Source organism: Schistocerca piceifrons, chromosome X (genome assembly GCF_021461385.2).
Source record: "Schistocerca piceifrons isolate TAMUIC-IGC-003096 chromosome X, iqSchPice1.1, whole genome shotgun sequence".
Taxonomy (NCBI): Eukaryota; Metazoa; Arthropoda; class Insecta; order Orthoptera; family Acrididae; genus Schistocerca; species Schistocerca piceifrons.
In genome coordinates, this window is record NC_060149.1 from 958801848 (window position 1) to 958828605 (window position 26758).

Genomic DNA, 26758 nt, shown 5'->3' on the forward strand with positions numbered 1-26758 from the left:
GTATGGTGTGGCATTAAGTTGTTGTTGTTGTTGTTGTGGTCTTCAGTCCTGAGACTGGTTTGATGCAGCTCTCCATGCTACTCTATCCTGTGCAAGCTTTTTCATCTCCCAGTACCTACTGCAACCTACATCCTTCTGAATCTGCTTAGTGTATTCATCTCTTGGTCTCCCTCTACGATTTTTACCCTCCACGCTGCCCTCCAATACTAAATTGGTGATCCCTTGATGCCTCAGAACATGTCCTACCAACCGATCCCTTCTTCTGGTCAAGTTGTGCCACAAACTTCTCTTCTCCCCAATCCTATTCAATACTTCCTCATTCGTTATGTGATCTACCCATCTAATCTTCAGCATTCTTCTGTAGCACCACATTTCGAAAGCTTCTATTCTCTTCTTGTCCAAACTATTTATCGTCCATGTTTCACTTCCATACATGGCTACACTCTATACGAATACTGTCAGAAATGACTTCCTGACACTTAAATCAATACTGGATGTTAACAAATTAAGGGAGGAAGGATAATTGGCCCCCATTTTATCGATGGAAATTTAAATGGTGCAATGTATGCTGATTTCCTGCGTAACGTTCTACCAATGTTACTACTAGATGTTTCACTGCATGACAGAATGGCGATGTACCTCCAAAATGATGGATGTCCGGCACATAGTTTGTGTGCGGTTGAAGCAGTATTGAATAGCATATTTCACGACAGGTGGATTGGTCGTCAAAGCACCATACCATGGCCCGCACATTCACCGGATCTGATGTCCCCAGATTTCTTTCTGTGGGGAAAGTTGAAGGATATTTGCTATCGTGATCCACCGACAATGCCTGACAACATGCGTCAGTGCATTGTCAATGCATGTGCGAACATTACGGAAGGCGAACTACTCACTGTTGAGAGGAATGTTGTTACACGTATTGCCAAAGGCATTGAGGTTGACAGAAATCATTTTGAGCATTTATTGCATTAATGTGGTATTCACAGGTAATCACGCCGTAACAACATGCATTCTCAGAAATGATAAGTTCACAAAGGTACATGTATCACATTGGAACAACCGAAATAAGATGTTCAAATGTACCTATGTTCTGTATTTTAATTTAAAAACCTACCTGTTACCAACTGTTCGTCTAAAATTATGAGATATATGTTTGTGACTATTACAGCGCCATCTATCACAAAGCGAAAAAAGTGGTCCAACTAAAACATTCATATATCTTTACGTTGTTGTTGTTGTGGTCTTCAGTCCTGAGACTGGTTTGATGCAGCTCTCCATGCTACTCTATCCTGTGCAAGCTTTTTCATCTCCCAGTACCTACTGCAACCTACATCCTTCTGAATCTGCTTAGTGTATTCATCTCTTGGTCTCCCTCTACGATTTTTACCCTCCACGCTGCCCTCCAATACTAAATTGGTGATCCCTTGATGCCTCAGAACATGTCCTACCAACCGATCCCTTCTTCTGGTCAAGTTGTGCCACAAACTTCTCTTCTCCCCAATCCTATTCAATACTTCCTCATTAGTTATGTGATCTACCCATCTAATCTTCTGCATTCTTCTGTAGCACCACATTTCGAAAGCTTCTATTCTCTTCTTGTCCAAACTATTTATCGTCCATGTTTCACTTCCATACATGGCTACACTCCATACAAATACTTTCAGAAATGACTTCCTGACACTTAAATCAATACTGGATGTTAACAAATTTCTCTTCTTCAGAAACGCTTTCCTTGCCATTGCCAGCCTACTTTTTATATCCTCTCTACTTCGACCATCATCAGTTATTTTGCTCCCCAAATAGCAAAACTCCTTTACTACTTTAATTGCCTCATTTCCTAATCTAATTCCCTCAGCATCACCCGACTTAATTAGACTACATTCCATTATCCTTGTTTTGCTTTTGTTGATGTTCATCTTATATCCTCCTTTCAAGACACTGTCCATTCCATTCAACTGCTCTTCCAAGTCCTTTGCTGTCTCTGATAGAATTACAATGTCATCGGCGAACCTCAAAGTTTTTATTTCTTCTCCATGAATTTTAATACTTACTCCTAATTTTTCTTTTGTTTCCTTTACTGCTTGCTCAATATACAGATTGAACAACATCGGGGAGAGGCTACAACCCTGTCTTACTCCCTTCCCAACCACTGCTTCCCTTTCATGTCCCTCGACTCTTATAACTGCTATCTGGTTTCTGTACAAATTGTAAATAGCCTTTCGCTCCCTGTATTTTACCCCTGCCACCTTTAGAATTTGAAAGAGAGTATTCCAGTCAACATTGTCAAAAGCTTTCTCTAAGTCTACAAATGCTAGAAACGTAGGTTTGCCTTTTCTTAATCTTTCTTCTAAGATATTACGTATTACACGAATATGTAATAAAAAATGGGGTTCCTATTTTAAAAAACACAGTTGATATCAGTTTGAGCTATGGCAGTGCCTTATAGCAGGCCAACCATTGCGCCAGCTGGTTTCCCCCTTCGAGCTAGACAAATTTCGTTCTTTGTAGTTTTTTCGTTTGACACTTATTTCGTGAGAAATTTGGCCTGGTCACGATCAATGGACTACCCTGTATATAAAAAATTACCGATTTTATTAGGTCTTGAAGTAATGCATGTAAAAATTTTAACATTTTCAACTGGTGTAGATTATATTTTAGAAAATAAAATAAAATACTTCCCACGCAAGTTTATAAGTAATATACATATCATTTTATTTGGAAAATTGCAAATTTTATAATCAGATAAAAACCCAAAAAAGTGAAAAAGAATGTTTTCCCCTTCTAACTCCCCTTAAAGTTATGGAAATGTGCAAGCTTTTGGAGCCAGTGGCTTCTTCTTCTGGCAGAAACAATGAAGGGGAAGGAAAAGGGAAGAAAGAAAAGGCTTGTCAAGGTTTAGGAAATGGGGAGAGTTGCAGAAAAGCTGCAGAGAAACCCAGGCCAGGACAGACTTACTGAATGGGATGAGAAATATGTAACTAAACCAGTCCATCTCTCATACCACCAGCAGATGTGAAGTATTCTTGTGATTGGTAGTAAGTCATAAACATTAAATTATTGTCAGTGTATGTTCATATGTAATACTGCACATACCTTTGAGGTATCATTGGGCCCATTGGGAAGAGGATCAAAATTAGGCCACTGCTTTCTAATTATTTGGAGCATTTCATTAAATGAGACCATCTTCCCATCATTCCATTTGTTGCCGCTGAAAGGCATGTACTCAATAAATCTTACATCAACATTTTTCTCTTTTGTTAACTCCACAAAACTGCACACTTCATCTTCATTAAAACCTCGCATTACAACACAATTTATCTGTGGAAGAAAGACACCATTAAAAACTTGGTATCAGATAAAGCATGGTTTAAACAGAGTTTGAAAGACTTTTTGATAGGCAACTCATCCTACTCTATAGATGAATATCTGTTAGGCCAGCTTAACTAAGAATGTCTGTTAGATTTCAGTTCTGAGAGCACTTTGTCATAACAGTCAAGATTATGTACCTTTTGTTTGATAAATTTATTAATAGTGCATAACAATATTTCAGTCTGACAGCGTATCAATTCTGAAAATATTAGCTGTTCCAGTTTGTATTGTATTCACCTAGTTTGCCAATCTCCTGACAAATGATCAGGGTATTTAAATGTTTTATATTTTTTATGTTATACTTTCTGGCATGTTACTCACCCATGAGAATCATCTCATGTTTTGGGTCTTGGAACAAAAGCTGAATCTAATCTAATCTAACCTACAAAATAATGGTTCTACAAGTCTGTTGTTATATTTGTATACCTCACTGATTCTGTTAAATTAATCTTTTTCTCTCTTTTTGGAGACTGTCTGAATTTATCTTAGCATGCCAAGCTGTTAACCTTCTTAACAATTTACGAAAATTAAACTACATACATCTCCAATCTTTTTCCCCACTCCAACGCACACATCTTTTGCTGAAGGTATTATTTTAACTATTACATTAAATTAAGAAGCTTTCTTGAAACTGTGCTGCCATTTGTGAAACAAAGTTAAAAGTGTTCTCAAGATAAAAGGTCTTCACAAAAGCAGCATTTAGTATCTGTGCAGGTGGTAATACTGACAGCCTTCATATAAACAAACCCAAATGGTAGAATATCCTGCTTTACACATACACGCAATGGCAGAAAAAAGGAAAAGAGCACACCTTTCATTCAAGCATTGAATATATAAACTGATGAGACAAAACACTATGACCTCCTGTTTGATAATGTGTTTGTCCACTGTTGGAACACAATACAGCAGTGATTTTGTGTGGGACAAGTTCAACAAATTTCAGGTATGTTCCCAGCATTATGTGAGGTATGTTCCCAGCATTATGCAGCACCGCATGTCTAAGCACAGGTCATGTAATTCCCATAAATTGGAGATCAGTGGTTTCTGGGTGCAGAACTGGTATCTGATAGCATTACAGATGTATTCCATCAGATTCAGAAGGGGTGAATTTGATTCTGGCCTCGTGACACTGAAAGTCATATTGTTGAAACATGTCACCTTCATTAGAGACAGGGTGCGGACAGTGCACAATAATGTTCACACAGAACAAAGCTGTTATGGAGCCTTCAGTTACTACCACAGGACCCACAGAAGACCAGGTGAATGTCCTCCATAGCATAATATTGCTCCCACTGGCCTACGTCTGTAGCAAAGTGCACCTTTCAAGCACCAATTCACTCTGTTGACGGTGTATGTGCACAAAACCGTCAAGCAGGTGTAATGCGAAACACGAATGATTCAACCAGATGACACATTTCTATTGATTCACTGCCCAATCTCAATGCTCCTGAGCCACAGAAGTTGTAATTCAACAGTGTTGTCAACATGGGAACATACGGGGGTTGTCTGCAGCAGAGCCCTATGTTTAACAGTGTGCAATGAATGGTGTGCTCTGAAATACTCGTGCTTCCACCAGCACTGTGTCATCAGACGTGCCACAGAAATTAGCTTCCTCAGCCGAATGTCATCTTTTTCAAAGGAACCATCCCAGCATTTGTCTTAAATCATTTAGGGAAATCAAGGAAAACCCAAATTTTGATGGCCCGATGGGACTCGGGTCCGTTGTCCTCTCGAAGGCAAGTCCACTGTCTGACCACTGTGGTGGCATGACCTAGTCTTAATTAAGCCAGAAAATCCTGGGAAATGCTGACATACTTATTGATTGAAGATATAACAATTTAAAACAATCCTTTCATGAATTTCACTACAATTTTCTGCTCTTTTGAAAAAAAATTTCTTTTGACTGTTTTGATTATGTTTATTATGTTTAAATAATGATGGCAGTCTCTATAAAAGGGCAGTTTGACTTTTAAGTTTAGTTATACTGTTTTAAACTACATCCTTCATCTATTTGTCCACCCAGAAGTGCTATAGGATATAACTTGAAGACTATGGTGAGGTGGTGGGGGACGGTCATGTGTTGAGAAGGAGGTGCTGCCAGAAATGAAGTGTGTGAGGTGACGTTATTGACACTGCATACAGGGAAAATAAAAATACTCTATTCCATATTCATTTACAATCTACGTCTGGCCCCCATATGGTTTTACTTTTCTCCAATAAGAAAAAAGAAATTGTCAGTAACTGTCTTTATAAGGTCTTATAAGGAATCAAACAATAGAAAATCTAGGCTGGAATAATGACCATATTATAAAAAAGATACATTACTATTCACTGTATACAGGAGATGTCAGGTCACAGACAAGCACAACAAAAAGACTACTAAACACATAAGCTTTCGATCAGAAAGTCTTCTTCCAAAGTGGACAAAAAACACACACACACACACACACACACACACACACACACACACACACGACCGTTGTTTCTCCCATGATGCGCAGTTGCTCCCAGTCTGGCCCTAGCAGCCAGAGACAGTGGTCATGTATGTGTGATCTGCATTTGCGCGCATGTGTGTGTGTGTGTGTGTGTGTGTGTGTGTGTGTGTGTGTGTGTGTGGGAAGGGGGGGGGGGGGGGTTTGCACCAAAAGCTTACGTGTTTAATAGGTGGTGTATTTTTTTTTTTTTTTTCCCCTGCCTGCAACACAACATCTACAGTATACAGTGAGTGCCAATCTATCATTTGATAATACTGTCGTTACCACCTTTCCAAGAGGCATATTGTGGAGTAATCCGAAGGGCTCTACTAATTTGTACAAGAGGAAGGAGAGCACAATCTCAATGTAAGTTTTTAGAAAACTGGTATGTGCATTACTTCTGCAAACCTTTCAGAAAGGACATGGTATGCATTTCATTCAGCAAGATGAGTAATAAACAATATTAGCAATACTGCATCAAACTTGTTCACTTTCATCTTTGGATTAAACATTCGATTTCAGAGAGTACAGAATTTGGCAGAATCAAATTTTGGGGATATGTGGAACTGGGACAATGGCATATTTTTTACCCATTCAACAAACTAAGCACTGCTGATTGCTACTTTTATTGTGTCTGCTGCTGCAATGCATATATGAAACTATAAGTGCAGCATCTATGCTGGAATAAAATGTTATACAAATGAAACTAACAGGCACAGTGAAATAGAGTAGTATGGCTCATCATTTCGGTCTCACAGATTAGCAGGTGTTGACTTGAAAGATAATACTTAAGAAGTTGAATCCAAAGGAGAGGATGTACCGTATTTACTCAAATCTAAGCCGCACTTTTTTTCCGGTTTTTGTAATCCAAAAAACCACCTGCGGCTTAGAATCGAGTGCAAAGCAAGTGGAAGTTCAGAAAAATGTTGGTAGGTGCTGCCACAACTAAATTCTGCCGTCGAATATATGTAGCGCTACACAGGCATGCTTCGTAGGCACAAAGATAAATAAATACTGGCGCCAAAACCTCTGCGTCAGTAAATAAATTTAAAAAAAAGGTGGAAGACAATTTTCATACATTATCCAACGAAGTAAATACAAATTCCGTATTGTTCATCTTCGAATGTAGCAGAACTTCAATGTATTACGAAAATCCGACTGGCAAGACTGTTTGGGATGTTTGTCAATATGGCCAACTCTACGTTCTGAATTTTTTCCTACCTGTGAGAAGAGATGGTTGCTAATAGGAACCTGATGAAATGTGAATCACATGCAGTATTCTCTTCATCATAAGAGTAATACGAATATAAACATTTTGCCATGTATTCTTTCGTGTTTGCTGCTATCTTATTTAAATCCTGTCTGCCTAATAAACTACGAAACTAGAGTGAGACAACAGCAAACACGGAAGAATATACATATCGTGTCATGTTTATATTCGTATTATTCTTATGCCTAATAGTGATACAGTCATAAATGAAGCACGGCAACTGACTAGATTTTTAAATCTAAGATGAATCTAATTTCTGTGCAGAATTTGATGTACTAAAGAAGCGGCCACATAGATTTTCAAATGGAGAAAAATTTTCGCCTAACTCTCGTTCAGAACATGTTCTATCATACGCAGTCTATTATTTGGTTCTTGTTGATCATTATCAAAGAAAGCAGCAGTGTAAGTAACAAGAAATAGTAGTCTCTTGCCATTGTTCTGCTAATGAGATGATTTCTCTCTCTCTCTCTCTCTCTCTCTCTCTCTCTCTCTCTCTCTCTCTTTTTTTTTTTTTTTTTTTTTTTTTTTTTTTTATTAGGCGGCGGTAGCGTGCACAAAAGCAAGCCATGCCGCGAGCGATGACAGTCCGCAAACACACACTATCAGAATGCGGCAAACAATGCATGACACAGTACAGTAATGCATTTTCAGCTTAGAGTGACATAAACGCCTATAACAAGGAAAACGGCACTTATCAGATCAAAGCAAAATAAGCAATCGATTCAAACCAGACGAAGCATGTGAAAAAGGAAGGGTACCAGTATAAATACGGACGGAGCGCCCGACGCATAGCAAAGGCTACCTGGTAAAGCTTAACTGCTAAGCTTACGACTCGAACCAAACTACTGTAGCTGTATCGTCAATCATTCGACCTAAGTTGTGTCTCATGTTACAATGGACCGACTTTGTTTCGATTTGGAGGTGCGGCCTAAACCTTTTCTCTCCCCTTGAACTTTGAGTCTCAAATTTCAGGTGCAGCTTAGATTCAGGAATTTTTTTTTTCCTTCCTTTATTTCGAGTCTCATTTTTCAGGTTTGAGTGCGGCTTAGATTTGAGTAAATATGGTAGGTGGTATTTCAACTAATTCTAACTATGAAATAAAACAAAGTACAGCAGGGAGCTCTGACGAATCAAAGAGCAGCGATGAAGATTCTGATGAATAGGAAAGTATGAGTTAAGAAATAAGATGCTACTGAGATCGTAAATTTTTGTTGTGTTGATGAATCTGTTAACAAACATATTCAAAAATGCACTGAAACATTGGCACATGTAGTGTTGGGAGGTGATAAACTGTCATTACTGTTAGAGGAGCTCCGTATTTCTTGCTGTTCTACTCCTACATGACACTGTATCTGAAGGTATAGAATGAATCTTCACTGGCTAGAGAAATGGGTAACACAATTTTACAAGTCTCTGCTGTCATGTAATCTCTTCAGGGAAATCATGACTGCACTAAGATTCGGTTTGTGGTTGACAAGGTCAGAGTCATTAAGAAATGCAAGGCAGCTACCATGTCAGTCCTAGAAGAGAGAGACGTAGCAAACTGTCAAAGGATGTACATTCCCGGTGCATATGTTTGTGGTGATGTACTATCCAAGTAATACTGTGTGTCAGGCAGCGCATTACTCAAGAACCATCATGGAAGAATGTGGAGTGGTAATTTATGTAAAAAACAACATATCTTACAATGCATTAGATTTAAAGAGCCATTGTATAGAGCAACAAATTGAAGTATGTGGTGTTGAGATTACTGTAAATGACTTCACGGCTGTAGTGTTAGCACTGTATAGATCTCCCTCAGGGAATTTGAATGTATTTCTTAAGCACTTAGATTCTTTATTATCCATACTGTACTCAAAGTCCAAGAACTTGATAATTTCTGGTGACTTTAATGTTGATTTCCTAAATGAGAGCAATAGTAAAGCTGATTTAGTACATTTAATGGAGTCTTATAATCTGATGGCAATAGTAGATTTCCCAACTCGGGTTACTGTTAACAGTAAAAGTCTGATAGATAATATATTTATAGATAAGTCTACATGGAATGAGATCACTGTACATCCAATCCTTGGCCTTTCTGATCATGGTGGTCAATTGCTTAGGCTCAATTACATCAGTGTGTGCAACAGTTCCGAGCATTCTTGGAAATCTTTTAGGATAATAAATGAACAGGGCCTTAAAAAATTCAATGATAGCCTAAAATAGATAGACTGGAGCCGAGTTTATAGGGAAACAGATGTAAACAAAAAGTACAATTCATTTTTAAATGAATTCATGTCTGTATTTGAGTCCATCTTTCCCAAAAAAGTAGTTAGAAATAGTCATATAGGCAATGCCAAGAAGTCTTGGATCACTACAGGGATAACAACATCTTGTAGAACAAAGAGGATGTTATAAAGTTCTCTCAGGACTTGTAATCATCCAAAGAAACGACAACACTACAAACTTTACCGTAGCATTCTCAAGAAGGTTATAAATAAATCTAAAAATATGTGCATAAAATCAGAAATTGAAAGCTCAGAAAATAAAATTAAAACTATATGGAATGTAATAAAGAGGGAAACTGGCAGGACAACAGGGAACATGTCTCAGGTAGAGATTAAAACAGGGGACAGTATCATTAAGGAACCTGAGTTGGTTGCAGAAATATTTAATAACCACTTTTTGAGAGCAGCAGAGAAGACAGGCTGTAATGGTTCCATGGAAGAATCATTGTCCCTCCTACAGAAAGCTATTAGCAACAGAATCCTACAGTTATCCTTATCTCCAGTTACTGTAAGCGAAGTCATAAGAGTAATTAGATCATTAAAAAATAAAAATTCTGCTGGTGTGGACAATATTTCTAGTAAAATACTGAAACACTGTTATAAATTTGTTAGTCCCGTCTTATGCAACATATACAATGCATCCCTACAAGATGGGATTGTCCCTGACAGACTTAAGTTGGCTGTAGTGATTCCTCTCTTTAAAAAAGGGGATAATAGCATTGTTACAAACTATCGCCCAATATCTCTATTAACTACCTTCTCGAAAATTCTAGAAAAACTCATGCACAGGAGGATTGTAGACCATCTCAACTTCCATAGTATCTTAAGCAAAAATCAGTTTGGTTTTCGTGCCGGTCTTTGTACTGAACAGGCAATATTCTCTTTCAGCAACCAAGTTCTGGAAGCCATTAACAAAAAAATGTCTCCAGTGGGTATTTTTTGCGATCTTATGAAAGCCTTTGACTGTGTAAACCACCAAATTCTTTGGAAAAAGGCAGAATACTATGGTTTAGGTGGTACTGTTGGCTTGTGGCTACAATCATATCTACAGGATCGGAAGCAGACTGTAATGCTAAATGGCTCTTCTGGAGAACCTGCCTCGTCTGAATGGGGCACGATAACGTGTGGTGTGCCTCAAGGCTCCGTTTTGCGCCCACTGCTTTTCCTCATCTTTATTAATGATCTTCCTCTTTGTTCTGAGACAAACAGCAAATTTACCCTGTTTGCCGATGATACCACAATTCTAATTGACGATTTGATTGATGATGATCTTGAAAAAACTACAAATACTGTTTTTAATGACATCTTAAATTGGTTCTCCTCAAATGGTCTCTCACTCAATGCAGATAAAACTCATTATATGAGGTTCCATACATCACAAAGTAATCCCGATGAAATTGACATAAAATGTAGAGATCAACCAATACAGAAAGTTGAAGACACAAAATTCCTGGGTGCTTACATAGACAGTAAATGTAATTGGTCAGTTCACATTCTTCATCTATGTAAAAAACTTAGCTCGGCAACATTTTCATTACGGGCAATTTCTTCAGTGGCTGAAGTTGACTCTATTAAGGTTGCCTACTTTGGCAACTTCCACTCATTGATGTCATATGCTATCATATTCTGGGGGAACCAACCACTTGCAAAAAAAGTTTTCACCATCCAAAAAAAAGCAATCAGAATAATGTGTGGGGTCCATCAAAGACACTCTTGCAGGCACTTGTTTCGGAAGATAGGTATCCTAACAACTGCCTCACAGTTTATTTTTTCCTTGCTGACCTTTGTGTGCAAAAATTATTCCATCTACCAAGACAACAGTAAATTCCATGGTTATAACACCAGAAACAAAAACAATCTACATTTAGAAATGAAACGTCTCACTCTGGTACAAAAAGGAGTTTACTACTCCAGCATAAAGCTGTTCAATGCTCTACCACTACATATCAAATGTGTTCATACAGAACTGCCAAAATTTAAACTAGTTCTCAAAGATTACCTGACAGAGAAATCTTATTATACTGCGGATGAATACCTGAAAGAAAGTGTATACCATCACTAAACTTATTGTGTCTAGAAGTAATTCAATTGATTTTATTGTGCATTTGGGCATTAGCACACTTTTTGCAACAACAGATTGGCTGTACATGTATTTACTCTTGTAGGCCTAATATCTGATTTAACTTTGTGCTCTTATCTTTAACCGTTATTTGAAACTCCTTTTTCTGTCAAACGGTTGTTATGTTGTCTAGCTGACAGTGTATCTGTTACTGTATTTATAGTATGTCTTAAACTATGTACAATTTGCCATTGAATTGCCCTTGTATTTATTGTAAGTTTAAATTGAAACCTGTACAATTTGACACGTTCTATATCCTTGTGATTGACTCACTAACTGGATCTATGGAACAAGAAATAAATAAATAATTAAATAAATAAATAAATACTGAAGTGTGATCCAAGTCGCACAAATATGGCTTTAATAATAATCTCCAAACAATATGCCTCTAAGGGCTCAACAAGACACAGAACACTGATGTGCACATTACAAACTAGAATCACACAGAGAGTCAGTCAGCACTGTTCCACACTTATATATGTGCGAGTCATCAGCAGATGGCACGGCAGGGACCGCGCCGCACGCTTGGCTCCCAGAGGCGGAATCCAGCAGCCAGCCTGCAATGATCAGTCAGTGACCAATTTAAAGACGCATGTACGGCAACACCACTCTCGGTGCACTCACACTGACACGTACTAGTAGCACGATACAGCAGTGATGAGTAGTAGTACCCCTCCTGTCTTGTGCGCCTTTTATCTGGCTCTACAATTTACTTTCCTAGACCCACACAAATGCCTGATCCTCCTAATTCAATTTGCTCTGCAGACTATTCAAAATTCATAAAGAAAAAGAAGCCACAATTGCACTTTGTGTGCCAGTTACTTTCCAATACATTGGCACCAGCTGATCTTATTTAAGAATACTCAACTTTCGTAGCCATACTTACAGCACATCCTTTGCTTCCTGGCCTAAATCCAAGTTAACTCCCAGCCCCCCTGCCCCCCCCCCCCCCCCACACACACACACACGCCGCTCCCCCCCCTCTCGCCCCACCCAAATCAGCTAGTTGTGTGCTGTTATCTCACGTCATACCCTAGTCTATGAGTGCCCAGCTGTATGTCGCCTGACCCCTCTACCTGCACCCCTAGCTAGCCCACAGATGGCTCCCCACTCTCCCACGAACCACTAAATGCTTCCCTCCAAACCCCTCCCATCTCTCTCCATCTCTCACATTGCCTCAACCCACCCCATCCTACCCTACTCTAAAGCCCCACCTCACTCCAGAACACTCACCGTGGGCCAGTAAAGAGCTGGCAGTTGAGCGACCACAGCATAAGGAGACATGCATGCGCATGTGAGAATGTGTGTGTGTGTGTGTGTGTGTGTGTGTGTGTGTGTGTGTGTGTGTGTGTGTGTGTGTGTGTGCGCGCGCGCGCGCGCATGTTTTCCCTACAGCTAGAAAAAGAAAGTGCATTCTGGAAGCTCGCCAAGCAACGTACCTTTTAGTTTGGAAGGTAGAAGACGAGGTACTGGTGGAAGTAAAGCTGTGAGGACGGGTCGTGAGTCGTGCATGGATAGGTCAGATGGTAGAGCACTTGCCCACAAAAGGCAAAGGTCCCAAGTTTGACTCTTGGTCCGGCACACAGTTTTAATCTGCCAGGAAGTTTCATATCAGTGCACACTCCACTGCACGGTGAAAATCTCATTCTACATACCTTTTGTTCGTGTGCCTATCGATGAGACAGTGCTTCTGCCTTTTGGTGAGCCATCTCCTTTATTCCTAAATAATTCGTAATTTTCAACAGAAACTTTCCGTACGTTATTATTGCATCCTACATTACAATATGCAATTTCCACAATATGTGGTCATCTGTGAATATAATGGGGGTAACAACTGTAGGAGACCAAAAACTGACTGCAGTAAGCAAGTTCAAGTTATTGTACACTGCAGTAGTTACGCAGAGGTGAAGAGGTTCACACAGGATAAGCTAGCATGGGCAACTCCATGAAACCAATCTTCAGATGGAAGATCACAACAATAAAAACATTTGATTCAGCTTACACCAGACTCCAAACAGCGTACACAACCTGTATGCTCAGAAACACAGAAAATCATATTGGTTCCATCAGCAGCAAACTTCAGCCCGTAATTGTTATGGAACACTGCGGCGATTTTGTTCATTAATATAACCCAAACCTGGGGAGTAATAAGAGAGTATTGTTGTAACTTCTTATCAACCTGGTTACCAAAATACATATTAAGAAGACTGGTAAAGTGTTATTTTAAAGGGGTCACTCCAAAGCGCCACGAAAGTATTTGAGCAATGTATAAAATTAGAGAATCAGTGCACAATATTGAAAGCCTATATACACTATCTATATCTGCATGACTAGTCTGTAATTCACAATTAAATGCTGGCAGAGGGTTCAGAGAACCACCCTCAACCTATTTATCTACCATTCCACCCCCCTACAGCATTTGAGGAAAACCAAACACTTCAATATTTCCGTACAAGCTCTGATTCCTCTTATTTTATTACAATGATCATTTCTCCCTATGTAAGAGGGCTCTAACAAAATATTTTTGCATTCGGAGGAGAAAGTTGATGATTGAAATTTTGAGAACCTGCTCCAGCAAAATGCTTTTGCTTTAACGACTGCCACCCCAATTCACATGCGATATCTGTGGCATGCACTTTCCTGTTTCCCAATAAAACAAAATGAGCTGCCCTTCTTTGAACTTTTAAATGATGTCCTCTGTCAGTCCTATCTGGTAAGGATCCCACACCATGCAGAATACTCCAGAAGAGGACAGACAAGTATAGTTGTAGATAGTCTCTTTAGTAATCCTAATCTTCTAAATGTTTTCCTATTAAATCACAGTCTTTTGTTTGCTTTCCCACCGCATTATCTATGTGAGCATTCCAATTTAAGTTATTTGTAAATGTAATTCCTAAGTATTCAGTAGACTTCACAGCCTTTAGATCTGCGTGAATTATCATGTAACCAAAATTTAGTAGATGCCTTTTACTACTCAAGCGGATGACATAACAATTTTTATTATTTAAGGTCAGTTACCACTTTTTGCATCATATGGATAGGTAGCCTAAATCATTTTGCAGTTCATTTTGATCATCTGATCACTTTACAAGACAGTAAATGATTTGCAAGACTGTAAATGATAGCATCATCTAAGAGGACTGCTCAGATTCTCTCTTAAATTGTTAATGTAGATCGGCAACAGCAGGTGGTCTGTAACACTTCCTCGAGGAATGTCAGATATCACTTCTGTTTTACTTGACGATTTTCCATCAATTTTTCTGATAGGAAACCACACATCCAGTTGCACAACTGAGACAATACTCCCTAGGCACACAATATGATTAGAAAATGCTTGTGAGGAACTGTTTCAAAAAGTCTTCTGGAAATCTACAAATATGGAATCAATTTGAGATCCCCAGTCAACAGCACTTATTACTTTGTGTGACTAAAGAGCTAGCTGTGTTTTAAAAGGTCGATATTTCTGAATCTATCTTGGCTATTTATCAATGAATCATTATCTTTGAGATAATTCATAATATTCAAACACAATATATGTTCCAAAATCCTAATGCAAATCAACAATAGTGATATGAGTCTGATATTTAGTAGATTACTCGTCTTTTCTTTCTTGAGCATTGGTGTGACCTGAGCAACTTTTCAGTCTCTAGGTATGGATCTTTATCAAATGAGTGGCTATATATGATTTCTAATGGAGCTATTGTATCAGCATTCTCTGAAAGAAACATAACTGCTTTATGACACTGAGGAGAGCTACTACTAAGTTACTCACAGTTGCAGTTGTTCTTGATTTGAATACTGCAATATTTACTTTGTTGTCTTTGGTGAAGAAATTTCAGAAATCCGTGTTTAGTTGCCCTGCTTTAGTAGCACTGTCATCAGTAACATTACCACAGCTATTGCGCAGTGAAGGTATTGGTTGTGTCTTGCCATTGGTGTACTACACATGCAACCAGAACCTCTTTGGATTTTCTTCCAGATTTCAAAACGAAGTTTCACTATGGGAACTATTAAACACATCTTGCACTGAAACCCACCCTAAGTTTCGAGCTTCAGTAAAACATCGCTAATCTTGGAGATTTTGCATTCTTTTAAACTTTGACGTGCTTTTTTTCATTGCTTCTGCAGCTGAGTTTTGACATATTTTGTGCACCACCCTTTTAATTTATTTGGTATCCTTTCAATTTATTTGGTATATATCTCTTAATTGATGTCGATACTATTTCTCTGAACTTAAACCATGTCTGGTCTACACTTACATAGTCAGACTTGAAGGAGTAGAGACTTAGTAGAGACCGTCTCCTTGGAAGGCATCAAGTTAATTTTTATCTGCTTTCTCATTAAATGCCCTATTGTGTAGGGCTGAAAATTAATAGAGATAAGGCAAACAGAATGTGCAAAGTAAGTGGAAATTACTCGTCTCTTCCCCGATTACAGTGCAATAGAAGATACTACAAGATGTTGACAGATTTCCATATCTCGGTAGCTTTATATGTAATAATGAGGTCACAGATGCAGAAATCACCAGCAGAACTGGAAAATCAGTCCATATGGCAATTAGGTCTGTAATATGTCAACAAAGCTTTGACTGTACTCCTTTATCGTTTATATGTGTGAGACTTGGAAAATGTCAGTTAAATCAGCACACAGTCTCCATATTTTTCACCAACAATGCTAGAGATGAATTCTGAAGATGTTAACCCAACCAAGTTAGTAAGTAAGTAAGTAAGTAAGTAAGTAAAGTAAGTACAACTGGGGATTTTGCAAAACTGTTGGATGATCGATATTATTGTCTATATTTGACACTGTTGGACTTCTACCTTTTCCTTGATGTGTATTCTTCAAATTGTGAGTTTTATGAGAAAGCTGATAGGTACTTACCAATCAACCTTCCCTCACACGAACTGACATTGTCTCTTTGTAAATTCTACTGTGCTAACAATTATCTACTGAGAATCCTCGACTAGGTCTCCGCAGCTCAAATGAGCCAGTTTCTTTTAAATTTCTGTCTTTGGCTATAATTGTCTTCAAAGTATGGTGACACAACATCTTGTCATGAAACTTTTGCCTTTACACTTGTTTACTTTTCTGGACTCTGCCTTTTTCTGCACTGTGCACTAAATACACTATGTGATTAACGCCCAATCTCCAACAGCCAATCGTGAACTGTAAACAGTTGTAAACTCTACCAGGGCATATAACAAACAATTAACATTTGTGTTTTAGTGTTCTAAGCTGTGAGGTCATCAGCGGACAAATAATTTAGTACCTATTCCTGGACAGCCGGAGTGGCCGTGCGGTTCTAGGCGCTACAGTCTGGAACCGAATGACCGCTACGTTCGCAGGTTCGAATCCTGCCTCGGGCATGGATGTGTGTGATGTCCTTAGGTTAGTTAGGTTTGATTAGTTCTAAGTTCTAGGTGACTGATGACCTCAGAAGTTAAGTCGCATAGTGCTCAGAGCCATTTGAACCTATTCCTGACGTGCTGTTGTTTGGAACAACAACTGACATGATCCAAAATATTACTTTCTTTAATTATAGCTTCACTTTTATTTTGTCTAATGATTACTAATTTCAGTATCAAATTCCATCATCAAGCCACTATATGATCAGAAAGCATAGTGTATCGTTAAAATATTGTTTAATAAACAGATTACCATTATATCATCATTCCTTAAAGTAATGTCCAAAGTGGAAGGCCAGATGATTAATTTTGAGTATATACAAAAGTCAGAGTACTGAACCGGATATGAAAGAAGGAAAACCAGAAGGGCAGTGAGAGACGGGTGCCTTCTATCACCTTACTTCCTTAATATGTTCATCAAGGAAGTAATAACAACAACAAAGAAAAGATGACAAGAATCAAAAGGTAATTTCTGGAATACTCCAAGGAAATGCGATAGGACCATTACATTTACAATGTATATAAATGATCCAGTAGAAAGTGTCAGAGGCTCCTTAATATTGTTCACAGGTACTACACTTGTCCATCAGAAAGTAGCAACAACAGAAGACAGTATCAATTTGCACAATGACCTGCAGAGGATTAGTGAATGATGCAGGCTCTGGCAGTTGACCCTGCACATAAATAAATGTAACATATCACACACACACACACACACACACACACACACAGGAAAAGAAATCCAATACTGTCAATACTGTACAACTACACTATTAATGACAAATTGCTGGAAACAGAATCTACCATAAAATATCTAGAAGTAACTATCCAGAGCAACCTTAAAGAGGAATGACCACATAAAACAGCAATAGAAAAGCAGATGCCAGACTAAGATTCACAGGAAGAATCTTAAGCGAATGTAAATTACCTCTGTGTCCTTACCCAGTAGGACTGACAGAAGAGAGAAAGAAGATCCAATGAAGTGCGGAGTGTTTTGTCACAGGATCATTTAGTCGCTGTGACATCATTACAGATATGCTCAGCAACTCCAGTGGTAGATGCCATAAGAGAGCAGTTGTGCATCACGGAAAGATTTACTACCCAAATTTCGAGAGAGTAGTTTCCGAGAAGAGTCTGACAACATAATAGTTTCTCTCATATACAATTCACGAAATGATCACGAGAAGAAAATTTGAAATTAAGAGATAATATAGAAGCGTACTGACAGTCATTCTTCCCAAGCACTGTTCACAAGTGGAACAAGGCAGAGGGGATCAGTTGGTGGCATGAGACGTACCCCCTGCCACACACAGTTAAGTGGTTTTTGGAGCATGATAGGAGAGAAGAAAGAACCACTGAAAGTTATAGGCCAGGGCAAAGCAAAATACACTGGACACTTAACTGGAGACGATAATCTTTTAAAAAACATTTCTGAAGGCAAGATCGTAGGTAAGAAAACAAGGGGATGACTGAGAACATCCTACTTAAACAATATGATCAATGAATGGGATTTTCTTCACACATGGAGATGAAGACAACTGCTGAAGAGAGGAAGCTGTGGCTGCAGAGACAAGGTTTAACATTTTGGAAGAGTAAGGACACTCTAATACAAAATATGAGTCTGCATGGTAGCTACATATGGAATAAATGACAACTTCTTGTGTGCAGTCATCAAGTCACTTACCCCAGTAGGTGTCTTATCTACTAAAAGTAAAGGTCACTGTTGTGCTTTCAATAGATGTGAACTGCACCCTGAAAATGGTATGTCTAGTTTGCAGTTGTACAGAAGCTTCTTATTTTGCAAAATGGTTCAAATGGCTGTAAGCAGTATGGGACTTAACGTCTGAGGTATTCAGTCCCCCAGACTTAGAACTACTTAAACCTAACTAACCTAAGGACATCCATGCCTAAGGGAGGATTCGAACCCGCGACCGTAGCAGCAGCACGGTTCCAGACTGAAGTACCTAGAACCGCTTGGCCACAGTGGTCAGCTTTTATTTTGCAAAGAAATTTTTGATAATAAGATGAACTGATGCTGGTACTTGCTACTGAAACCAGTAGTACTTAGACACAACAAAAGTGTGACTACAAAATTAAGAATAATTTTTCCAAACAATCGAGTATTTTTTCAAAACAACACCACAATAGGGGAAACTTATTTTAAACTAAAGACACAAAAGAAAAAAAAAGAGAAACTGTAAAGATCTTGAGTCTCATAAGACTCTCTTGGGAGGAAAATATAAGATATTTAATTGGTAAACTTGCAAGGCATACTTTTTTATGTTGTATAAACTATGATACTGTTAGCATCGTCAGCTAAAATTTACTTCTTCTGTCTTAATATACCTTCCTTCACTTACAGCTGCAGTGTGGAGACAGGGGTGAGGGTGGGAGCGGGGATGGGGGCGAGGCACCTGTGAAACAGCAAATTATTCTAAAGAAACTGAAACAAATAATTTGTAACATTGCTGCTGCATATAAAACAAACCTCCAGTTGATAAATTGAAAATACAAATTCCTTAAAAGTTAACTGTACATTTGCCCTAATACAAAGAGATGAGAAGGGTTAATAAACTGAATTGAAGAATGCAAGTTAAGATAGCAATGAAAAAATAATTAGAGGCATGAGATCACCTACTGCAACAGGGAAATGGGAATCAATATGAACCATTACCCAGCTACTGTCAACTGATTCCATGTCTCCATGCACACTGTATAAACCACTGTGGGTTGTACGACAAAGTACATTGTTGTACCACACATTATGGTTTTTCCCCATTCAATGCTCATGTGGATTGTGGGAAGAATGATTCTTTAAATGGTTCTGTGCATGCTGTAATTAATCTTGCCTTCATGGTCCCTATAGGAGTGATACATATGCGGTTATTGTATAATCCCTAAATACCTCACTTAATACAGGTTCTTGAAATTTCATAAGTTGGGTTTTGTCATATATTTGGCGTCTATCTTCACTTGTCTGGCATTTCCAATTTTAGTAGCTTCTTGATGCTCTCCCATGCATCAAATAAATCTATGATCAATCATGCTACACTATTTTGTATACATTCAATGTCTGCCATTAGCCTTATTTGTTATGGGCCATACTTAAGCAATATTCTAGAATGGGCCACACAAGTATTTTGTAAGCAATGTCCTCTACAGACTGATTACATTTTCCAGTATCTTACCAATGAATTGAAGTCTGCATTCTGCTTTGCCTACAAGTGAGTCTATGTCACCATTTCATTTCATCCAGATATTTGTATGAGTTGACCAATTAAAACTGTGATTATTTGATAATGTAGTCATACAATACTGTCTTTTATTTGTTTTGTGATGTGCTCCAATTTACATTTCTGAAAACTTAAACTCAGTTGCCTATCTTTGGACCAATTTGAAATGTTATGATCTGACTCAAATTTGTGCAGATTTTTTTCAGGCAATAATTCATTATAGACAACTCTATCATCCAGGAAAAGTATGAGGCTCCTTATAATATCATCTTCCAGAACATTAAGGTACAACATTAATGTAATGGTATAAATTACTATAACTGTATAAATAAGTTTATAAGTGTGTAAAATACATTGAACTATTTGTTACAACAAAACATTGTACTGGTATACTCAGCAAGATGTTAAATCAGCAGATAGCTACATTTTATGTTCAACATTTTGTGTACAGCATATATGCTGGAAAGGATTTATACCCAAATTAAATAAATCTGAAGAAATAGTAGGGTGTCTCTGGAAAAAAAATCCATAAAAACTCATACAGTCCAATTTGCTATTATGTCACTGTTACTGAAATATAATACAAAGTAACTGAATTCGATGAACATTCTCAGAGTGCAATATGCCTCAGAGTGAAATGCACAGTAATGTCAACATTATTTTTCAAGGCTATGTTTGTGAAAATGGATGAAAGCAAACCACACATTTTGTTCTCAATCTGTGGAAGCATTATGCACTGTGAAACACTGTACTGCTGTTCTACATAAAAGCTGTCTCATTGCCAACATCTTTCCCCTGCTGGCTGTTCTACACTTCTCATCACTGATTCAACATGTTGTAAGATATTTTATGCTGTATGACACCACAGTCCAATCTGGTTAGGATAGCATAAAAATAATATATGAATTTCAGTATTGAAACTGGAACAGCAGAACAGCTCTCATCACACTGGATATCAAATCGAGGTTGGATTACAGCCATGGGTACATCATTTCATGCTACTCAACTGTATGTCATATGTCAGAGTTCATCAACTGTAGTGGCTGGCGACTGGTGGCATAGCCATCTCTTGGCATCCAGTGAACAGACGTTCCACACAGGTGACAGATTTGAAGAAAATGCTGGATACGGCAACAGTGGAACACTCTCTGTATCGAGGTAGCTCAGTACAGCTCAGGTGATGTGTAGTCTTGCATTATCTTGTTAAAAGATAACGTCACGGAGCCCTTGAGAATAGGGCACAGCGATAGGCCTTAACAAAACACAAATGCAGTGGCTGCTGTCCAAATTACTGGCTATGTGAACCAGAGGTTGTGACATGTATCCAGTTGCACCCCATACCATCACATCACATGCTGGACCCGCATGGGAATGACAGGTACAATCTGGCCAGGTCTGTTGGCATCAGAGCCTCCACACACGAGTACATCAATTGTGACGATGTTGCAGAACCGAGACTCATCTGATACGATGACACAGTGCCATTCCTGTGTCTGGCATTGTTGTCAGTTGCACCGCTGTCAGTTCACCTCTCTCTAGAGCTGCATTAAGGGCTTGACAGTCTGTGCTGCTCCAGATGCCATCACATTGTCTGTGTGGATACTTGTCTCACTGTATACAAGCCCACTTCCTGACTAAATGTACACAACTTCACTGCAGGATCACGTATGCATGAGCGAACACTTGTCTGCCCTCTCAGGTGCTAGTTGGGTGGCACTACTGAGGCCCTGCAAGGCATTTAGCATGGCCCTCCTGAACCTACCAATTTTATGTTCGCACAAAATGAGATTCTGAGCAATGCAAGCAGCAATATAGTGAAACAATAAACCAGAGTCTCAGCAGACCATGAGCCTGCCACTGCCAAATCTGGAATGCTTATAAACATTTCTCCTTCTTCCATTATGCTTAACACGGTCTTCGTGTAAACAACCAACACTGAAATAGAATTTCTGAATGAGAAACCTGCTCCATAAGCTTTTCTTGCATACAGAATATGCATGGGAGTGCTGAAAAGTAATGCCTCTGAATTTTTATTCTGTTCTCAATATCGGTCGAGGTATGACACGTCACGCATATTACTTGGTCAACTTTCCCACTTCACTGACTCGTGGCACATCCCCCTCCCGCAAACAGATGGAGTCACAATAGGCAGCCAACTCTGACCAGAGATTGTGAATACGTTTACGGTGCACTTCGAGGAAGAGGCCCTGATGTCATCCAAATGGAAATCCATCTTCTTCTTCTTTTTCTTCTTCTTCTGTTATGTGGATAACACACTTGTCATCTGGCCTCATGGAAGAGACAAACTTCTTGACTTCTTTGTACATCTGAACTCCACACGCCACAAAATCAAATTCACTATGGAGACCAAAGAAGAAGGAAGACTACCATTCCTGCACATCATAGTCAGGAGAATAACGGACAGCACCCTGTGCCACAGCGTGTATCTGACTCCATAAAACACATAAACTCAGTTCTCCCTATGGCACTGTGAATAATTTCAATAACAAAAAGTGAGATGAATGTTGCAGCGTACATTTAATTTCCACTTTGGCTTTGCATTCAAGATTAGTCTTACCTCAGAGTGCAACATTACATCTTTGGTTAATTTAATTATATGTTCATTAGATTTTGGTTATAAGGCACGTTTTGCTGCCTAATGTTTCATCTCCAAATACTGGAAACAATCCATATAGGAAGAGGAGTATGTAAGACATTGGTGGACCAGGTTGGAAGAATCTGTGAATTTCAATACTCTGTAGAAGAGCTCAATCATTTGAAATTAACTTTCAGACCTTGTGGCTATTCTAACAGATATACATAAGGCACTACATTCTAAAATATTTGCATCTTTCACTGAAAAACAAGCAACTAGAGGAAAAGTTCTCTTGCCATTTGTAAAAACAGTCGCAGATCGCGACCTCCGAGTGCTATGAAGAGAAGGTATTGACGCAGTGCTTAAACCAAACTGAAGACCACAACAGCAGCCATACTCAAGTAAATTGCTATGTAGTAGTTTCAGTGAATTTGACAATGATGTGGCTGCTTTCATGGTGGCCCAGTCATATTGTGGGGTAGGGAATGCCAGTGACAGGGCTGGAATTGTAGGTGACAGATGGATTTTTGGCAAAGCCTTGTATCAATACCTCCTTAATTATTGAGCTGAAAAACTGTAAAAAACATTCATACAGCAAAATCACACAAAAAAAATTCCTATTTCTGCAGGTATTGTGCCTTCTGTTTCTTTTTCATTACAAAAACATATTGATTCAAGTTTATAAAGTCACAACTATGTCACTGTGATTTGTGTAACACACATTCTGGAACATGTTCCAGGAATGTCATGAAACAGATAGCTTTAAATACTTACTCTAGCTCATCTTTCAAGACTTGCATGCCAACAACAACACCATCTATCCAATCTGTTTTTATTTCACTTTCATGTAAAGATTTCTCCACAAAGGATATCATCTGCCATGATTTCTCCACAAAGGATATCATCTGCCATGTAGGCAGTGCAAGAGGAATTCCACACTCACATTTGGGTAATCAAGTGGATTCTGTGTCTTGTCAGAACCAAGCACAACCAACCCAATTTCATCTTTACCACTGGTAAATATCTGGAAACATATTAAATGGTAAAAATAAGTTTTGTTTATAACAAGTTGTATACCAATAAAAACATCACACACAGATACTCTTTATAAAATTATTTAATTGGATAGATAAAAAATCTACTCACCAAGCAGTGGCAGAACAGACACATAAAAGACTGTTGTGATAGGCAAGCGTTTGGAGCCAGTGACTCCTTCTTCAGGCTGAAGGGTTGCAGGGGAAGCAAGAAGGGTGAAGGAAAAGGACTGGAGAGGTCTAAGAAAAGGGGTAGATTTTGAGAAAGCTACCCACAACTGTGGGTCATGGGTGACTTACCGTACAGGATGATAAGGAAAGACTAATTGTTGGGGACTGCATCAGGCAAGATTCGGAAACCTGAGAGCTTAAAGGTGGAAGACAGGGTAATATGCAAGACAGAGATTACTACTAAAACTGTACATGAGTTAATAAGAGTGAGAAGCTAAGTGTATTGTATGCAACAGCTGTGGGAGGGGGCAGTGAAAATAGACGGGAAAGACAATGAAAGATGTAGAAAGCTAAAACGAAGTGAAGCAAAGAGTAATTACAGTGAAGAAAAGCTGAGACAGGAGAAATTAACGTAAATTAAGGCAAGGTGGGTGGTGAGAACCAAGGACACGTTGTAGTGCTAGTTCCCACCTGCGGAGTTCTGAGAAACTGGTGTCTGGCGGAAGAATCCAGGTGGCATGTGTGGTGAAACAAGTGCCGAGGTCACGTATGCCATGTTGTAGAGCATGCTCTGCAACAGGATATTGCGAGTTTCCAGTATATACACTATGCCTATGCCCATTTATCCTAACTGATAATTTGGTGGTAGTCATGCAGATGTAGAAAGCTGAACAGTGTTTACATAATAGCTGGTATATGACATGTGTCGTTTCTATTTTTTGCCTGATCCGCAGTTCTGGGTGACTTTCCCAAAATCTACACTTTTTCCTGGAACTCTCCAGGCCTTTTCCTTTACCCTTCTTCCTTCCCCTTCAACGCTTCTGTCTGGAGGAGCCACAGGCTCTGAAAGCTTGCCAATCACAACAGTCTTTTATGTGTATGTTCTGCTGCCGCTTGGTGAGTAGATTTTTTATCGATTCAATTACATAATTTTATCAATAATTTATTGTTTATGTTGTTATAGTTACTCTTTATAACCTACTTAAAATACATCACGTACCCTCCTCTCCACAATTCTTCGAACACATAGTTTTGCCTTTTGTAAAAAATCACTGCGTTTCTGTATAACATACTTGGAGTCAAAGTGTCCAACATCTATTACAATTATAAACAGAAGAAAGAAAGCCATTGTATTTATTGGCAGTATTACGCAATCAAATATTTTGAAAGAGTTCCAGTGGTATAAATTTACAGTATCTTACAAATAAATATATACGTTTATTCTCTAAATCAATTCTTAGCAATATCATAATAGTATAAATTGCAGAATCAATATAGCCAATTTTAATGTAATGACTGCAATACAAATACAAAATAACAGCGGTAAGTTATAACAAATGAGAGAGAGAGAGAGAGAGAGAGAGAGAGAGAGAGAGAGGCATTTAGACAATGTTTCATTACAGTGTGAAACTTATTAGAATTAAAATGAAGCCATAGTGAATTATTACATTCCAAAAATAATAATTATTCTGTTCTTTCACCCCAAAATAATACTTTCATTAGGTAATATATACTTTTAATTTCAGAAATTTTTACAACAGCTCTGAACTTCACTGCTTCGACGAAATTATTACATGTGTCAATGAATGAGGGTTGATAACACTGCTTCAGTCATTCAATTGTTCGTCATGTGATATTCGCAATGTTCTTAATAACTTCTTATGTGAAGTTCTATCATCAAAAAGATAATCTACGTAAGTTTTGAAACTCACGAATCTTTAAACAAAAACTTGAAAATGGGTATATCAGTATTTTGTAGATTCTAGCATTGCTAGATTTACTTTTAAATTTTAAAGTATATGAGCAGATTGAGCGACTTTCCATCCAGAAAATTTGCTGTTGGCAAGACCTCACTACAAAGAAAAATGGTCTTTCCGGAGTCAAATGCTAAAAAATACATAAATACCAGCATTGTAAGTGATACAAACAGGTATTAAGCAACGGGCATAAATATCGTTCTGCTTGACGAGAAAAAAAGTAGGTAGATGAAAGAGTAAATTGGGTGTTCACTTTTCAGATGAGATCATGTCCCCCATATGTGAAGAAAATAGCCAATATGTAAAGAGAATTACAGATAAAAAGTTTTCTAGAATGAGATTTTCACTATGCAGCGTAGTGTGCACTGATATGAAACTTCCTGGCAGATTAAAACTGTGTGCTGGACCAAGACTCAAACTTGGTTATCGTAACCCCAGACCTGTGTTGCCGTTTTGGGAGGTAGATCTCGTATCTGGAAAGAGGAGATGACAGTTAGGGTACAATGGGCGAGCAGCTGCCATCAATTTTTGATGGTGCAGAACCCACAATAGTGGAACTGCTGCCTAGTCCAGAGGCACCTGTTACCAGTCTTACCCCACAATAGTATATCGAATCCAGACGTAATGTCGAAGCTGATAAAAAGTCATATGAGAGATTCCTGTAATCTAGGTGTGACTGCACCAATGCTGCATACAGCCATATCAAAGTAGAGTGGACCACACCGCGGTCGGTGTCGCTGAGGCATAGAAGAGCATTCAGGTGCGACCTACATGTCTGCTTTAGTTGACAAAGACGGGGATGCCATGTCAACTAATCATCAAAGACCGGTCCTAAAAAACACAATGACAGAAATGCATAACGTAGGTCACGGCATTAAAAAAATGGATGCTATGAGTGAAAGCCCAGGATTGTGCTTGGTGTATTGCTCCCTGCATTCTGCCTCCAGCAATAGCCGTCGCGGACGAACAAAAAAGATGGGGACACCATATGTCATGCAGCTGCCGCCAGATCATTGATAGCCACAAAAAGGAGAGCGACACTCAAAACAGAACCTTGTGC

The 26758-nt window shown here is 38.6% G+C and overlaps 1 protein-coding gene across 1 annotated transcript in view; it reads right to left on the reverse strand.

Annotated features, from left to right (window-relative positions):
* LOC124722807 (molybdenum cofactor biosynthesis protein 1-like) overlaps positions 1-25070 on the reverse strand; it is a 43537-nt gene extending 18467 nt beyond the window's left edge. Inside the window, exons 1-3 of the mRNA XM_047247936.1 lie at positions 24942-25070; positions 23680-23760; positions 3097-3321 (exon numbers count right to left, since the gene is read on the reverse strand). Coding sequence (XP_047103892.1) covers positions 3097-3321; positions 23680-23760; positions 24942-25070 — 435 coding nt within the window. The remainder of the gene's footprint in view (positions 1-3096; positions 3322-23679; positions 23761-24941) is intronic.
* Positions 25071-26758: the final 1688 nt, after the last annotated feature.